A 17,307-nucleotide genomic window follows, 5' to 3' on the forward strand; every position below is an offset into this window, starting at 1 on the left:
ACACGCCAGCCCGTGGTATAAAGGAGTGTTCCAAATTATAGCCCGGGTAGGAAAGGTAAGATGAATCAGCCAGGGAGGATATCTGTGTCTCGGTTAAAAAGAGCAGGGCCGGCTTCGCCGTCTCCAGGTGAAAGTGGACGGCATTTAAATTTGAGCGAAGCCCCCTGATGTTGCAAAAGTCCACAGCGAGTGTGGAGGAGGGTGGTTTGAGCTTCCTGCTCTGTTTGCCCCGAGTCACCGCAGATTTACCCCCTCCAGAATACGCGGGGCAGCCTGGGCAACTACTTACTTAGGTACAGGCCCTAATTGTGGACGCCCAGGGACGGATTCTCCAGGGCTGCATAGCCTGGTACCGTCCTGGAGTAGTCTCGTTTTAGTCTGTGCTGCCATTTGTATTTGGGAGGGTTGGGGTGTAGGCCTCCGGATACCCCACTCACCGGACGAAACACAGCGGCATAGCCGCTATTTCATGCCGGTTTCGAGTGGGGGACTGGTATTTCTCCGGGCGTGCCGGCCCAATTCGGTTGTGTCCGTGAGGACCCAACATGGCACTACCACTCCTATATACTCGGATATTAATGTTTTTCTCACATTTCTGTGAGACATAATCAAAATGCTTTATGCCTGATAATTTTTGATCTAACCAAATCCCTAGAAACTTAACATTGGTAACAACAGGTAACTAAACATTATAAATTTTAATTTTAATATGAGGAAAAAGTCTTTTTTTTGTAAATAAAACTACTTTGCTTTTAGCAGTTGATAGTGACAGCCCATGTAGCATTAAATAATCAGAAAGATATTCAAGTGCACAATTTAACTGATTGGATGAATCCTGTATGGACTTGTTGGAAGTATACAGAACAATATCATCTACATATTGCAGTATTTGGCAGAAGGGGGATACAGAGCTGTTGAGGTCATATGTATAGGTACAGATTGTAAAGAAAGGGACTAAGGACTGAGCCTTGAGGTAAGCCTTTCCATACTGACTTAGGAGGAAGGTAAGAGGATGGACCATTGGTAGTGATTGTTCTTTCCATTAACATGTTACATATGAAACGAGATAGCTTCACGGGGATACTCAGCTGGTGGAGTTTACTCCTGAGTAGAGGAAGTGATACGTTATCATATGCAGATTCTATGTCAAGGAAAACTCCCAAAAGGATAACACCTTTTACTGAGGAGTGCTATTCTTATGTCAGTTGTAAGGATGCCTAAGCTATCTAGGCAACTCTTGCCCTTTCTGAAACCATATTGAGATTTGGAAAGGAGATTATTGTTTTCAACAAACCACTCAAGTCTGTGTTTTATCATGATTTCAGAAACTTTTGCAAGAGTAGAAGAGAGGGCAATTGGTCTATAGGTTGTGGCTTCAGATGGATTCTGACCAGGTTTTAGAATTGGTATTATTACCTGATTTTTCCAGGGTGGAGGGATGACACCAAAATCAAAAAGGTTATTTATAATATCTTGGTAATATTTCTTGGATGTAGTTGATGAATTTTTGATGAAAGAATAGGGGATTCCATCTGCGCCAGGAGCAGAATCAACTAGACCGTCTAAAGCGAGAAGGAGTTCAGAAAAATAGAAAGGACACTCTAAACTATGAGTACAGGCAAGAGGGCTTGGAGGGGATGGAAAATAGTCCATGTTTGGAACTGAAGGGGGGACATTCCATCTGAAAAGTATTCAAGCCATTAAGATGAATCCACACTTAAATCATGCTCTTGAGCACAAAATGAACCTCTAAATTTTTAATTTCTTTCCAAACCATTGAGGATGAAGTGCTTGGAGACAAATTTTGGCAAAAGTTTTTTCTTTTTTTTAAATAAATATGTAGCTTTAGCCGCAACTTTTTTTATAGTGAATAAAGTTAGAAAGTGACTTGTTTCTGTTATAATTTTTTTCCGCTAACTTCCTTTCTTTGGCAAGCAGCAGTGCACTCAGCATCCCACCAAGGAGTTGAAATTTTATTTAAAATAGGTTTCTTCAAAGGAAAGTTATTGTCAGCACAAGTAATCATAGCATTTGTAAATTTCATATAGTTATCTACTACATTAAGATGATTAGTGGCTGGCAACTCTGCAATTTTTTTATCCAGACAAGTAAGCCAATTTGCATCTACTAATTTATATTTAAAGGATGAGGAAGGGTTTTCGGGGGGCATTACTTTGTCAGGGATAGATATGATTATAGGGAAATGGTCACTACCATAGGAATTTTGTAAAATGTTCCAAGAAAGGAGAGGAGCCAGACATGGAGAACACAAGGTGAGGTCAACTGCACTTTTGGGATTTTGAGAAGGTGAAACCCTGCGGGTAGGAAAGCCATCATTGATAGTACACAGATCACACTCATCAAATATGTCTATCAGAGAGAGGGCAAAATAATCACTGTGGCTTGAGCCCCATGAAGTGTGATGAGCATTAAAGTCTCCCATAATAATAATAGGAGGGGGAATAGATGATATTAAAAAGAGGATATCAGCAATAATGGTCGACTGAGGTTGAGGCACATAGATTGAGACTAGAGAGATGTTCATAACCTTTGCTGCAACGATATTTATACCTGGATGAGGACTAGGAAGGGTAATCGAGGAGAAGGGAAGGGTGCGTCTTATTAATAAGGCGCAACCCGCACCAACACTTTCTGCTCGATCATCTCTAAGGCATACATAGCCGGGGACCCTGAAGTGTGAACCAGGGACCAGCCATGTCTCAGAGATGGCGATGGCAGAAGGAAGATATTTATTTATGAGATGTGTAAGACTGGGTTTTTTAAGACGTAGTCTTCTGGTGTTCCATTGCAGAATGGACACTGGGGCCATGGTTATTAACTATGGACAGAATTTGTGAAAGTTAATGGGCAACGTTGGACGGTAAGCTTAGACTGTTTTTAGTTATCAGGGATATAATAATAAGAGGTTGTCATCCTCCGCTGATGATGAAAAATTGGATTGATGGGATAGTGCAGAACCATTCGGGAAGGATGAAGGAACATCGGCAATGATGGCCTGATGAGCAGCACGATCGTAGGACTTACTTAAAATGGGTCTGGATCTTGAAGGGAGTGTTACAGTTTTCCTGTAATTGACAGTAGGAGAAATGAGTGGCTGAGTGGTATGAGTTGATGAAGAGTTATGGGGTAATGAGGAATGGAGGAGAATTTCAGAGTAAGGCTTTACTGATTTCGGGCAACGGTTTGCTGCCTCCTCATAAGATAAGTTTTCCTGAGACATGATTGCTTTAATGGATTTTTGTCTACCATGTTCAGGACAAGCTATGTTGGTGGCAAAATGTTGACCTGAGCAATTTATACAAGAAGTATCTTTATCAATAACCTCACATGTATCACCAGCTACATACTGTTTTTATATGGCCAAAGCGGCAACATTTCTGCCATTGGATAGTAGGGAAGAGGTAAGTTTCTATGTGGAGGGAATTGTGGAAAAAGAAGATTTTTCCCGGAAGCAATTGGCCTACAAATGTTAATACAATGGTTTGGGTTGGTACCCAAGTCACTCTACCCTCCTCAATTACTTTCCTATTGAGTCTGCGAGCCTTTTAAATCTTTCCACAACCAGTGGGAAGATCAACCGACTCCACAAACTCATTCATAGACAGGTCCACTGGTACTTGGCGAACTATACCCATCTTGGTGATGTTATAGTTGGGAATTGTTGCGGTATATTTATTAGCGGCCAAAAGTGGGTTATCAAGAAAACTGTTGGCATCTTTGGCTGTTTTAAATAATATTGAAATTTTATTTCTACCGACTTTTTTTATTCCGTCAGGGCAAATTCTAGCGATTGTGTGCATGTGGAGTAGCTGGCCGAATTTAATTGGCTTTATAGTGAGACCTGAGGCAAGGTCTTCTTCCGTACGGGAGACGTGGATCAAAAAAGGTCCTTTATCAAATGTTGTATACTGTTTGATACCAATTATTAACGATGGATCACTATATACATTTTGGATAGAGGCAGAAGCCATGTCCGTATCGATAATTGCTTTTTTAGGCGCTGCGTTTCCTGAAGAACTATCTTCTAGCCGTCGTTTCGAGCCGGCGAGAGCAGGAATATCCGGTGGATACGGAGGTTCCGGAGGAGAGATCTCCATAGTTTAGAAGTTAGTTGCTGTTAGTTAGGTTAAGTTAGGTTAGATGTATGATGAACTAATATCTATATTAAAATGTTAAGACCACTCACCAAAATAAATGTACAATAACAGAAAAGAAAACTGCTGCAATCAATTTTACAATAGGCTGCAGTAGATAAAGCCTTTTAAAAAAAGTGGTAACTAAATCTCGACTCACGCGTGATAGCTAACTTTCGATTTTTTTGCCAAAAATCGATAAAAATGTTCTGTCTTTTGTGTCGCAAGGCGACTGTCAAGATCGAGCGAGCTGTCAACTGTCATGTTAATTCGTAATTCGTAGACAATGACGTTTAACGTCATTGTTCGTAGATGATAGATGATGGATGGACCTATTGATATTTGTAATTTATATTGTTTTATCACTTAACGCAGTTACAGCTTAATAATATACGAATTACGATTGTATATTATCTTATTATTATATTTATTAATTATTATCTACCACAATGTAATACTAAATATACAAAAAAAAAGGTTCTGATTTTTAAACTTAGGTTTACTATTTACAACACTGTTAACATCTTAGTATCGGGCTTATTCCTTAGCAGCCATAAATTGTATCGTAATAATTATTGTAAAATTTGTGTAGATATACGGTTATAGCATCTAAAACAATAAACCTTAGTGTGTGGTAGACAAACAAAATACTTTTATCATGAATCCTAATTCAACATTGAACCAGTATATACAATTTGTGGAGCGCATGTATCGCACTTGCCAAGGTGAACACCTAGCGCGTGTGCTATCCCTCAGAGATGATCATGTCAATAACGTAAACCTTCGCTCCAGTGATATAGCCATGCTAGTAGGAGGAAACTGTATTTCTCCACTGGATGATATTATTATATACCATTTATTATGTGTTCAGGTCAGTGTTATACTATTAATCACATTTGTGTGTAATTTATATTTAAATAATGACTCAAAATATTTATAAAGTTTAAGAAATGTTTCAAAGGTGGTATTGTTAACTTAAATAATAGTTATGTTAGTACCACCCATTCATTTCATTCATTTGAATGTATGAGTTTATTGTAGTACCCTTTAGCACTGGGAGATTCAGGTACAGATTTCACAATTAAATTGGAAAAAATGTGCTCATAGTGGAAAAGGTTTTTTCTATTAAGCATATTGTGGGTAACACTTAATTTATATAAGAACCACCAGATGCTTTCAAATTTGATTGTTTGCAAACAGTAGATAGTTAGATTCATGCAATAATAGATAGTTTGCCTGTTGCATTCTTCTCTAAATTGTGATTGAATATTTGTTTGTAAATTGATCATATTTTATATTTTACAGGCTTTGCTAGCTGGAGATTATATGGAGGCCTATAGTCATCAAAGTCAGTGTGTTGCTGCTGTTGTGAGGGTGTTACATGCACAGAAAGATGAGAATTGGAGCCTCTCACTCATGTATACTGTCTGCTTAGACTTAAGACTTGTAGCTCAGAAGGCCGAACTTAACGAACGTGAGTAGCTAACACATTATAATCAATACAATACTTCAAATGAGACTACTCATCCTGTGACTGCTTTACTATGTATGACTAATTTACTTCAGTAATATATATACAGTCAAAACCGTTTATGGCGACATTGTTTAGAACCACATACCGGTTAAATTTACCAAAGTCAAAGGTGCTGGCTGAATGTTATATGACCGCCTTATCTAAAACATTGGTTTTTACGACATTGTTTACTACGACATACGGCATTAAGCGACCACATTTGGTTAATGTTTTTGGAGAATTATATTTGTAGAACGACCGGCTCAGCTGTATTGTAAACAATTTGAATAGGTAACTGTATCCACATCTGGCACAGTATAATAGTCAATGGCTATTATCGTAAAAGTAAACAAAGTTTAGGGTCTTTTGTAATTCTTAGAAACAAAGCACATGCATGCCGTAGCCTCAAGGCCCGCTTCGTCGTATCTCTTAAGTCAGTTTGTTACTTATCTTTACACAAGACGCACCAAAACATTATTGTTGAGTTAACAATGAAAATTGTAACATGTTGCAAAAAAGAAAACAAATCAGTATCGTAGAAAAATCGCATATTATTTTAAAGCTAGAGAAAGGAATTCCAAACAAAGACCTGGCAAAAGAATATGGTGTATCTCACTCGACAATTTCAACCATTTGGAAAGAAAGGGAGAAAATTCAAATCCTTTACGACAAGAATTTTTTGAAAATGAAACGAGCCAGAACAACGCGGCATACGAAGATTGAGGAAGCTTTGTTAAAGTGGTTTAAATATCAAAGGACAAATAATGTGCCAATAAATGGACCAATTCTTCAACAAAAACCAAAGGATTTTGCTCAACATTTTGGTGAAGATTTTGTTTGCTCGTCTAGTTGGATTCAACGTTTCCGGGTTCGACATGGCATTGTCGGCGGGAAAATGAGTGGTGAAGCTGCCAGTGTGGATAAAGATGCTGTAGACGAATGGATTACGCAAAAGTAGCCTACATTATGCGAAGGCTACAGTCCAGAAGACATTTATAACGCAGACGAAACCGGACTTTTTTACAATATGACACCAGACAGGACTTTAAAATTCAAAGGAGAGAATTGTTCGGGAGGAAAAATGTCCAAGACGAGACTAACGATCATGGTTGCAGCAAATATGACAGGATCCTGTAAAAGGAAGCTTTTAGTTATTGGGAAATCTAAGAAACCAAGATGCTTTAAAAACATACGCTCACTGCCGGTAACGTATGAAAACAATGTGAAGTCATGGATGACATCGGAAATTTTTGAAAAATGGTTACGAAACTGGGACACTGAATTAAAAGCAAACAATAAGAAAGTTCTTCTTTTAGTTGATAATTGTCCTGCTCATCCGGCTGCTACTAATCTGAAGTGTATTAAACTCGTGTTCTTACCACCAAATGTTACATCTGTACTGCAACCTATGGACCAAGGTGTAATAAGATGTTTAAAATCTCATTATAGAAGACTGCAAGTGTTAAAGTTATTACAAAGCATTGACAGTAATAATCAGAACAGCTTTACGGTTCTTGATGCCATCTTGATGATATCCGAAGCATGGGAAAAAGTTTCACAAAAAACTATAACTAACTGCTTTGGGCATGCAGGTTTTAAAGATCTTACAAGTCTTATAACAAGAATCTCAGATGATATGATTGACGACGATGAAGAGGACAATATTTCTTTGGCTCAATTAGCCCAAAATTTACGACCTGCTTTATCTACTACTGAAACAGACGAGTTCATTGATGTAGATCAGTCTATTGCAATTTGTGCACCAGCTACGGAGGATGATATTGTACGTGAAGTTCAAGAGGAAAATGAAAATGAACAGGAAGACTCGGAAGAACGATTTACAGTGCCAACTTTGAATGACGGTCTCAATGCTGTTAGTGTATTACGAAAAATTGTTCTTTTTAATGAAGAGTTCCACATGCGGGGAAATTGTGACGATACGCTGATTAAAATCCAACATGAATTACAAAATGTGTATGCACGACAGAAGTGTTTCAAACAAACTAAAATTACAGATTTTATGCATACAAAAATGATGGAAAAATGATATTGTTCTTTTATATTATACGTTTGTATTGAAGTAAACAAAATGCAGTTTAATTTCCTACATGAATATACATATTATCTTTCCTATTAATACCTGTCACCGGTTGTTACAACTATCGGTTTTTACGACTCAATATGAGTAGTCCCTTCGATGTCGTTATAACAGATTTTGACTGTATATATATATTTGTATAATTATTACTATATTATAATGTGATGTTAATCATTTTAACATTTCTTAGAGACAAAATTCAAATAATATACTGGACAATAACCATAATTTCTTCAATCTTTTTTATACTTAATATTTTCAGCACAAAGCAATGGAAGGATTTTGGAGAAAGCAGCTGAAAGTCTACTGGCTTGCTTTAGAGTATGTGCAGCCGATAACAGAACTGCAGATGAAAACACTAAAAGACTTGGAATGCTCAATCTAGTTAACCAATTGTTGAAGGTTTACTTTAGAATAAACAAAATACATTTATGCAAGCCTCTCATCAGAGCAATAGACTCATCACCATTCAGGGATATGTTCCCCTTGGCTCAACAAATTACATACAAATATTTTGTGGGAAGAAAAGCCATGTTTGATTCTGACTACAAAACAGCTGATGCATACCTCTCATATGCATTTCAAAACTGTCACTGTGATAGTGTGAAGAATAAAAGATTGATTCTCATATATTTAATACCTGTGAAAATGTTGTTAGGTTTTATGCCCACTAAAGATTTGCTAGAGAAGTATAATCTGTTACAGTTTTGGGATTTGGTATCTGTGGTTAAAAATGGTGACTTGAGAGGCATAGACAAAGTAATGGAGACACATGAAGAGTTTTTCATAAAAGTTGGGATTTATTTGATTGTAGAAAAGTTTAAAATAACAGCTTATAGAAATTTGTTTCGAAGAGTTTATTTAGCTCAGAAAAACCACCAAATAGACATAGCATGTTTTGAAGCAGCATTGCAGGTAATGGGACAAGATGTGGATTCTGAAGAAACCCAATGTATTGTGGCCAACTTAATCTATGATGGTAAAATAAAGGGTTACATATCATATCAGCATAAAAAAGTTGTTGTGAGTAAACAAAACGCTTTTCCACCTCTGTCTAGTCTGTATTAATGAAATTCTTATGTATTGCACTGTTTAAAAAAAATACACAATTTAAAAGGGTTTTTGTTAATAAGTTTTCAAATATTGCCAATGTTGTCCTACTGAACAGAACCTATTTTATTTACCTGGGCAAGCAACTCTAAAATTCATTCATAGTAAGCTAATTGTAAGCTATGTAGACCCACTTGTTTTGATCTATCCCGGAATACAATATGAAAACCAACTAAAAAGTGCATTGAAATTCTCCGACTCAAATACCATGTCAATTTCAACTTTCATTAATTTATATAAATATGGCTACCAATATTTATTTCATTTACTAAATATAGACAAACAATTTTTTCATTGGTCTTGTGTCTTAGTTGATCTTAATATTGACAATGTTTTTTATGTTATATAATTATGTTGTTATTTTTTATTCGTTCTATGAGCCATCAATGTCAGAACTGATAATAAATAATCAGAATATATGGGATGCGCCTTTGTATGGTTTTGCTTTGAGGATTGGAGTGATTGATTAAAATGCTGAGGCTAAGATGTTTATACTTTACTTCTAAGCTTAACAATGTACTTGCGTCATTTAAATTCTTGTTTTAACTCTAAAATATTACTTACCGGAAAATACCCAAATAACACCACAACCAGTGCAGACCCTTTGCTGGATACAAGAACACTTATTGTCATTACTATACTACTAGCCATTTGGATTGTCACAAACTTGTGCTAAAATGAATGCAAGCATAGACTCTCAATTACAAAGTAATAATGTGTGGATTATGTGGGAATTTGCATAATATATACTTTTAAGAGTATCAGAATATAATATTTAGTTACTATGAATATGTTCCAAAATGTTATAGGATTTTTTCTTTTTTTTTTCATAAATTCACTGAATAATTATGATCATTCTGAGACAAATATATGTATCTTATTTGTAGCAATATGTTCAGGATTCATGTGGATGTTCATATTATATGTTGTGGTGAAATTAAACATGAATGATAATATTAACTTTTTTATTAAATCCATAATATATGTCAAAGAATAATATAAATATAATAAATATCTAATATAGCATTATAACAAACAATGCTATTACCATATACAAATCTTACAGATAAAATAATTTCTACTAACTAATTATGAATTAGCGTTAAGCTACAGGAAGTAGGTGGATAGGTGACACAACTTGACCAGGCTAATGCAGTGTACACTATGATATCCTGAGTAACATGTAAGGCTTATCCATTAATCTTAGCCATTGACATTACTTCAGGTATTTACTGATTATTTGTAAATGAATATCGGCATTGGGTTCATCAAATACTACATCAAATACTAAATGATATTTAAAGAAAAAAAATAAATTACTTGATTTTTATATGTTACTAACTGCCCCAGGAAACATTGTATTGTAATACAAAATGATAAAAAAAAATTTGGGGTGTAAAAAATAGGTGTCCGATTTTCAGACCTACCTGATATGCATACAAAAATTTCACACAAATTGAATGGAGGAATTATAATAAATATTAGATTTGTTGTGAAAAATGTACACTGCATTATTATTTAATTGGAAAGATTTTATTATTTAATTGGAAAGATTTTAAATAGTAGAAAAATATCTAAATGGAGATAATAATAAAATTTTGTTAATATTACCTAGCAATATTACTTAGCAATTCTGTCTAACGGGGTAAGTAATGACTACAAATTTGATATCACATATAACGATAAGGCTAGATATTATTTTATTCGTTCGTGAATGAGCGTATAAGTCTCGGGTCGCAAGATCCCACGATTGAACGGCTCACGGGTTAGTCCTTTCTAACCACGAGGTTTCAATCAAAAATTGTATGAACGAGCGAGAAAAGAATAGCTTATCCTGTGCGTTTTCCTGACCGTTTTTTTATGGTAAAGGACGACAAACAAGCGTACGGGTTATCTGATGTAAAGTGATCGCCGCCCACATTCTCTTGCAACACCAGAGGAATCACAGGAGCGTTGCCCGCCTTTAAGGAAGGTGTACGCGCTTTATTTGAAGGTACCCATGTCGAATCGTCTCGGAAACAGGGGTCCCCGACAATTCAAGCTGCTCTGCGTTGCACGCGGTCAAATGGATCGAACTGATACTGGGGTGCGCCAGATGTGTGGTGGGACATGCGCTAGAATGTGGTTTGAAGTATTGCCGTGCTCTATTAATAACGCCCAGCTTCTTCGAAGCCAATTTTGCTTTGCCGTCCAGATGGCCACGGAATTGGCAAGCGCTCGAGATTTTGAGACTCAGTATTCCGATACTAGGCGAGGCTTTAAGGGATGTGTTATCGAAGAGAGGTGATACGACTAATGGAGGTTTTTTTTAGTGGTAAACGCGCAAACTTGAGTATTCTGGGGGTTAAATTGGACAAGGATCAATTTACCCCATTCCGCGACCTTCTCAAGTTTTTCCCGGCACTGGTCGTCGATTTCCCTAAAGTGACCTGCATGGCCCGTGTATACGGCATCGCCCATGCTGTCGTCTAAATAATAATGTATGTTGGAGGTATCTAACATATAAATTGATATGCAGAAGAAACAGTGTGGGAGATAGCACATAGCCTTGGGGCACTCCAGCGTTCTCGGACTTGGAATTCAAGCAATAACCGTTGATAACGGTTATTAACCTGTATGCTGCGCCCAGTGAGGATGCTGGAGGTCCACTTGCATAGGCTCTCGGGAAGCCCAAATGATGGAAGTTGTGAGAGGAGTGCCTTGTGCCATACACGAGGCCTTTGCTATATCCAGGCTAACTGCCAGGCCTTTCCCCTTGCTTTCGATAGCCGCCGCTCATCTACATGTTAGGTATACCACAAGATCGCCTGCCGACCGACCATGGCGAAAGCTGTACTGTCGGTAGTTGATCAACTGGTGACCTTCTAGGTATACCAAGAGCTGGCGGTTAATTATGCTATCGATGATTTTGGAGAGCAGGGATGTGATAGTAATAGGCCTGTAGTTTCCCGGATCCGAAGTGTCTCCTTTTTTTTGGATCGGATGGACAAGGGCTGATTTCCATGAGTCAGGGACTACGCCTTTAGTATGAGAGTGACGGAATAAACGCATTAGCACCGGCGTCAACTCAGAGACACACATTCTAAGCTTTGGAGAAATGCCATCCAGCCCGCTCGAATTCCTGACGTCCAACGAAAACAGAGCTCGCCGAACAGTTTTCTGTCTGAACGTACAGACACCGCGGGAAGGTCAGCGGTGTATTTTCGTTGTCGTCAAGAGTCGAGTTGTAGGCAAGAAGAGCGCACAGAAGATCGGCTTTCTCTTTTGCTGTATTGCACAGGGTGTCATTCCTCATGTGCAACGGCGGCAGGGACGGCTGGTTGAAGTTACCAAGAGCAGCTTTCGATAACGACCAGAACTTGCGTGTTCCAGGCGGGTAACTTGAACTCGCAAGTATGTTCATTTGTCTACAGTTTACAATATTCGTAGTCGTTATTGTCTGTAATTCTGCGTACCAGCAGTCTGTAAAATACTTCCAACTATTATCTCATTACACACTAATACTATCATCAATAACAGTTGTATCGCTTGTTGGAACGCACGAATTGTTATAAATTAATTATTGTTAGGTATTTCTTATATCACTGAACAAGAAAACAGATTGTGTAACTGCAAGTTTTGTATTATCGAGAATTTAAAACCTTGCTGTTAGACGAACGATCAGTTTCATAAATAAAAAACAAGAAAGAAAATAAACTTGTAATCAACCTTAGACTGTCAGACAAGTTCAAGATTCCATCACACGGTATTTATTTATTTATGTAAGTAGGTACTTATCGAACGCTCACGAAAATTCGACGTGAAATGTTGTTATTTTAATTTTTCATATTATTTAACCATAATCTATAACCGTTAAATTTGAAACTTTTGTTTTCAATTTTATGTTTCCTGATTTCCTATTATTTTGCAGTAATTTTTATGTTAGACGTTAGTTCTGTATGGATCCTCGTTAGAGTAAAAGTGTTTTGTGGTATGGATCTTAACTAATGAACCTAGTCATTTTGGCATCAGATCGGTATTGATCCTGATTGTCAAATATGAACGAATGATACATAGTTAATATGAAAGATTGCAAAATATCGACGTAACGTACCTATGTCAAAAATGGAGCATTTGTAAAACCTGCTAATAAAATTGAGCTACCTTAAACTTTACTAGCTATATTTAATGTCAAACTCCACAATGTTTATCTTACATAAAAGTAAAACCCTGAAAACATGTAGGTACCCAACCCATGGGTAGATCTGAACATTTAGGTACCTTCATCGTGAGATAATAATTAAGGTCTCATTTTTGTACCCAACTAGAATCATAATTGATGTGATCGCAACAAGATCGGGACAACAAGTTTTATATCTGTCCCAGTTGCGCGCGTTAAATATTTCAGTCACATTCTCCTTATGCGGCTCTAAATCCTATCATACCGATATCGACTGCGATGAAACGAAGTTCAAATTTGTAGCCATTAGATATTGTTACAAAAATGATTTAACTAAAGTTAAAGATATCCACATAGTACCTCGGTAGGTACCTCTTTAAAAGGCCAGTTTCATTTTCATCTATATAATCTTTAAATTGTACCATACGGGCCCTTTAAATGCTTATATTTATGAAAAATATTTTTATAATACTTGTACTAGGCTTAACTTACTTAAAAACGAAAAGCACACAATAATATGTACGTGTAAGTTGTCAATAGTAGAGAGGGCCGCCAATATTTTCCATAGACTATAGGCTATAAAAGTATGTAGATGGCGCACGCTAGAAGACAAAATATAAAAAAGCGATTTGAATACACAAATACCACATAATGTTCGTATGAAACCTGTCGGTATACATAATATTCTTATTAGGTCCATATTCCAGAAGGCGTCACTAGGCGTACGTGATCCGTAATCAAGTATATTGTATCTCTTTCAGACACAGTTATGAAGACAGTGACAAAACACACACTAATTGATTACGTATTGTGACAACTTCTGGAATAGGGAGCCACGTTTTGTTTACAAAGCACTGTTCAATTTGTGATATTTTCACCATTTAGAGCAGTCTGCCCACAAACACCGTCTCATACCATGACAGTGTTATGAGCACATCAAGAATAGCTTCAAGGATGACAGTTCCGTTCTCTTGTAGTAGATGGTTTACCTGATTTCGTGTGGCGTGTTGGAAATGGTGAATGAATAATAATTATTGTTAGGTCTAAAAATTGTCGATATTAATAAAACGGGCTCGGAACGCTCATCCTAACCAGTTTTGACCAGCTCACTCCGGTTAGGCAACGTCACTTGCCATGCATGGAAATAATCGGCATGAGCAAGATGGTCTCGCCGAAAATTGCTGACGCTCCGTGCATGGCTCGCGACAGCGTTGCTCAGTGATTGACCGGTAGTTGTCTTAAATATTTTTGTCTGACACGGTTCTGGAACCACGGTGTGAGACGGTTTGGTGAACAGATTTCCCAAGGTTATATATCTTTTTATAAGCTAAATACGTTAAATATGTTCTACAAAGATGTTATTAAATACTTTGAAAGTATCTAAGATAAACAATGTTATGTTTGAATTAGTTTCTGTTGAAGGGAAGCTTGTGCGAGGGCGAGTTGTTGAGTAGTTCGTCCCTGTAGGAGGCGAGGACAGCGCGGGACACTCCCGGCTCAGATGTACTGCCTTCCAGGAACTGGCGCATTATTCTGGTGAAAATATCAATGTCTCATTGAAAGCACATAATATATCTAAAACATGGGTCTTTTAAGCTTGTGAGTGGGGGCAGAGGGGACACTCAGATAATTGGACAATTTATTGAATTAGGCCTTATTTTGCGGAAAACCATTTTTATTCAAATTTGCTGAGTTATGAAACTAAGTCTCGTGCCAGAATTTGCCGAGTCAACATCTCCTGAGGAAAGAGGCGTGCATTACTTTTCTAGCAAGGTAGGCAGTGTATATACAAGTACCTACGTTTAAAAATATGATATTTAGGTATTGCACATATATCGCGAAGTGCTTGAAGTTGTGATTTACTCTCGACGTGTCAATTTTGTGGTTTTAAAAGTAAGCTAAACTAACTTCAATAGAAATTTGGTTATAGAATAACGGAAATAAATGAACTTTAATAGCAGCAATATATATTAATTTAGAGTCTCATTAAGGTAGGCACTGCCTAAATGCTTATATGCAATGCACGCCCCTGCCTGAGGGTGCCTCGTGGAGAGACGAAACACGTACACGTGTTGAATTAATCTAAGACAACTATTGGCGGATATTACACTCGATCTAACTCAAAAAATTTGGATACTTAGATAATTTATAAGTCTAAATAGAGCCTATTGCTGTAAGGCAACGCATCACAACAGACCTGGTTTATTACTTAAGTGTGCGTGACAATTTACGTCTTATACACGCGATTTGTAATGTGATAGTGTGCGTTGCATTGCTCAAAATAGAGATAAACAGTCAACCTCAATTTAGTTCGACATGTTCACAGCTGTCACAGTTTGTGTTTATATACTAATATATACAGTTACCGGTTGGCGGGGCTGACAGCACCGGCCTCTCTCTGCTGCATCAGTTCCGGGTGATCGCCGAGGGTGTCTGTCAGAGCCGCAATCATTATGTCTGTAATTATAAATTTTTAATCGACTTTAAAAAAGGAGGTTCTCAATTCGACTGTATTTTTTTATGTTTGTTACTTCAGATCTTTCGGCTGGGTGAAACGATCTTGATGCCTGCCGTGTGTGACGTTCATTTCAGTTTGGTCTAGTTCTGACAGTGAGATTCACGAGAAAACCATAAAAATAGTATGTGCCCCAATAATGGACGATGACGATTTGAGGATTCTTTTTTTATCGGAAAGTATTTACTCCAAGGCTAGTTTGATGAAAGTTTGGTTAGGTTCTGATTATGGGATCCATGACAAAGTAACGAAACTCTTCAATTCTCAGGAGCAAATTAACGATACTCGGCCGAATCTTTTAAGACTTAGGCTCTTAAGACGTAGTAAAGCAGAAAGGACTCAAACCACACTTTGGTCAAAATAGAGTTACGAGGGGCGGTCAAAAAGTTCGCGGAATGGCGGGGTTGGCGGGGGTGAGGTCGCTCCTCCAGGTAGCCGCTACTTGAGTAACTCATAATTACTATATATGCCAATTTCTAGCCTAATTGGGTCATTAGCTTTCGAGTTACAAACGAGTGAACAAGTAAATCGGGAACAAACTAGCCACTATGGAGAAAATTGAACATCGCGCCGTCGTAAAGTTCCTCACCAAACAAGGAAAAACGCCTCAAACTATTTTGCAAGAGATGTTAGCTGTTTACGGAGACTCTGCTCCTGGTAAAACCATGATTTACAAATGGCACGGCCTTTTCAAGCAAGGAAGGGAGTCAATTGAAGATGATCCTCGACCTGGACGGCCCATTGAGGCCACTACGCCGGAAATCATTGAAAAAGTTGAAAAACTTGTATTGGAAGACGGAAGGTTGAAGAAGAAACAACTTGCAGCATCAGTTGGAGTATCAGAAACCACAATTTTAAATATTCTTCATCAACATCTTGGCATGAGTAAAGTGTGTTCAAGGTGGGTCCCGAGAATGCTCACGCCGCTGCAAAAACGTGAGCGCGTCAACTGTTCCCGCGAGTATTTGGACCGCTGTGGAGAAGTTAGGGAAGAAATTATGGCCCGAATTGTAACCGGTGATGAAACTTGGGTTCACCACTATGAGCCTGAGTCAAAGCAGGAGTCGATGCAGTGGCACAAAAAAGGCACACCACCCCCAAAAAAATTTAAAGTGTCGCAATCGGCCGGAAAGATCATGGCGACTATTTTTTGGGATACTGAAGGTATTCTTTTGATCGATTATAAAGAACGTGGTGTTTCTATAACGGGAGAGTACTACGCTTCCCTATTGGACCGATTAAAAGAAGCTATTAAAGAAAAAAGAAGAGGAAAACTGACAAAAGGTGTACTCCTTTTGCACGACAACGCGCCCGTTCACACGAGTCATGTTGCGACGGCTGCCATTCATCGATGCGGTTTTGAACAACTACGCCATCCACCCTACAGTCCAGACCTGGCCCCTAGCGATTTTTATTTATTCCCAAAGATGAAGAAAGAGCTGCGTGGAAAAAAATTTAGAGACGATGATGAAGTCAAGTCGGCGATTTCGGCGTATTTTGACGCCCAAGACAAAACCTATTTTTTCGACGGTATTAATAAGTTATATGCCAGATCCCAAAAATGTATTCGTGTTAAGGGGGAATATATTGAAAAGGAAAAATAACATAATGTATCATTTCATCTTTTTTCCCAGTCATTCCGCGAACTTTTTGACCTCCCCTCGTAAGTATACCATCGTACTCCTGAAGGTCTGTCATGTAGTGAAAACCCTATTTTTAATATGTAGGTACACGTAAACTGTTTTCTTTTGGATATTT

The 17,307-nt window shown here is 37.8% G+C and overlaps 2 protein-coding genes across 2 annotated transcripts in view; one reads left to right on the plus strand and one right to left on the minus strand.

The window, feature by feature from the left end:
* Positions 1–4,471: 4,471 nt before the first annotated feature.
* LOC126967091 (PCI domain-containing protein 2 homolog) lies at positions 4,472–9,831 on the plus strand. The gene is made up of 3 exons (XM_050811478.1): positions 4,472–5,025; positions 5,460–5,628; positions 8,028–9,831. The coding sequence occupies exons 1-3, from the start codon at positions 4,813–4,815 to the stop codon at positions 8,831–8,833; spliced, it is 1,188 nt and encodes a 395-aa protein (XP_050667435.1). The 5' UTR covers positions 4,472–4,812; the 3' UTR covers positions 8,834–9,831.
* The window catches only part of LOC126967083 (uncharacterized), a 104,653-nt gene continuing 97,169 nt past the window's right edge, over positions 9,824–17,307 (minus strand). The window contains exons 13-14 of the mRNA XM_050811462.1: positions 15,401–15,491; positions 9,824–14,567 (exon numbers count right to left, since the gene is read on the minus strand). Of these exons, the coding sequence (XP_050667419.1) occupies positions 14,441–14,567; positions 15,401–15,491 (218 nt within the window). The 3' untranslated portion in view covers positions 9,824–14,440. The remainder of the gene's footprint in view (positions 14,568–15,400; positions 15,492–17,307) is intronic.

This window comes from Leptidea sinapis, chromosome 12, assembly GCF_905404315.1.
Source record: "Leptidea sinapis chromosome 12, ilLepSina1.1, whole genome shotgun sequence".
Taxonomy (NCBI): Eukaryota; Metazoa; Arthropoda; class Insecta; order Lepidoptera; family Pieridae; genus Leptidea; species Leptidea sinapis.

Excerpts from the sequence above, each read along its gene's own strand:
- LOC126967091 (XM_050811478.1), top strand. The coding sequence starts at position 4,813 with ATGAATCCTAATTCAACATTGAACCAGTATATACAATTTGTGGAGCGC. Across the intron at positions 5,026-5,459 it reads ACCATTTATTATGTGTTCAG|GCTTTGCTAGCTGGAGATTA; the intron begins GTCAGTGTTATA and ends TATATTTTACAG. Across the intron at positions 5,629-8,027 it reads GAAGGCCGAACTTAACGAAC|CACAAAGCAATGGAAGGATT; the intron begins GTGAGTAGCTAA and ends TAATATTTTCAG.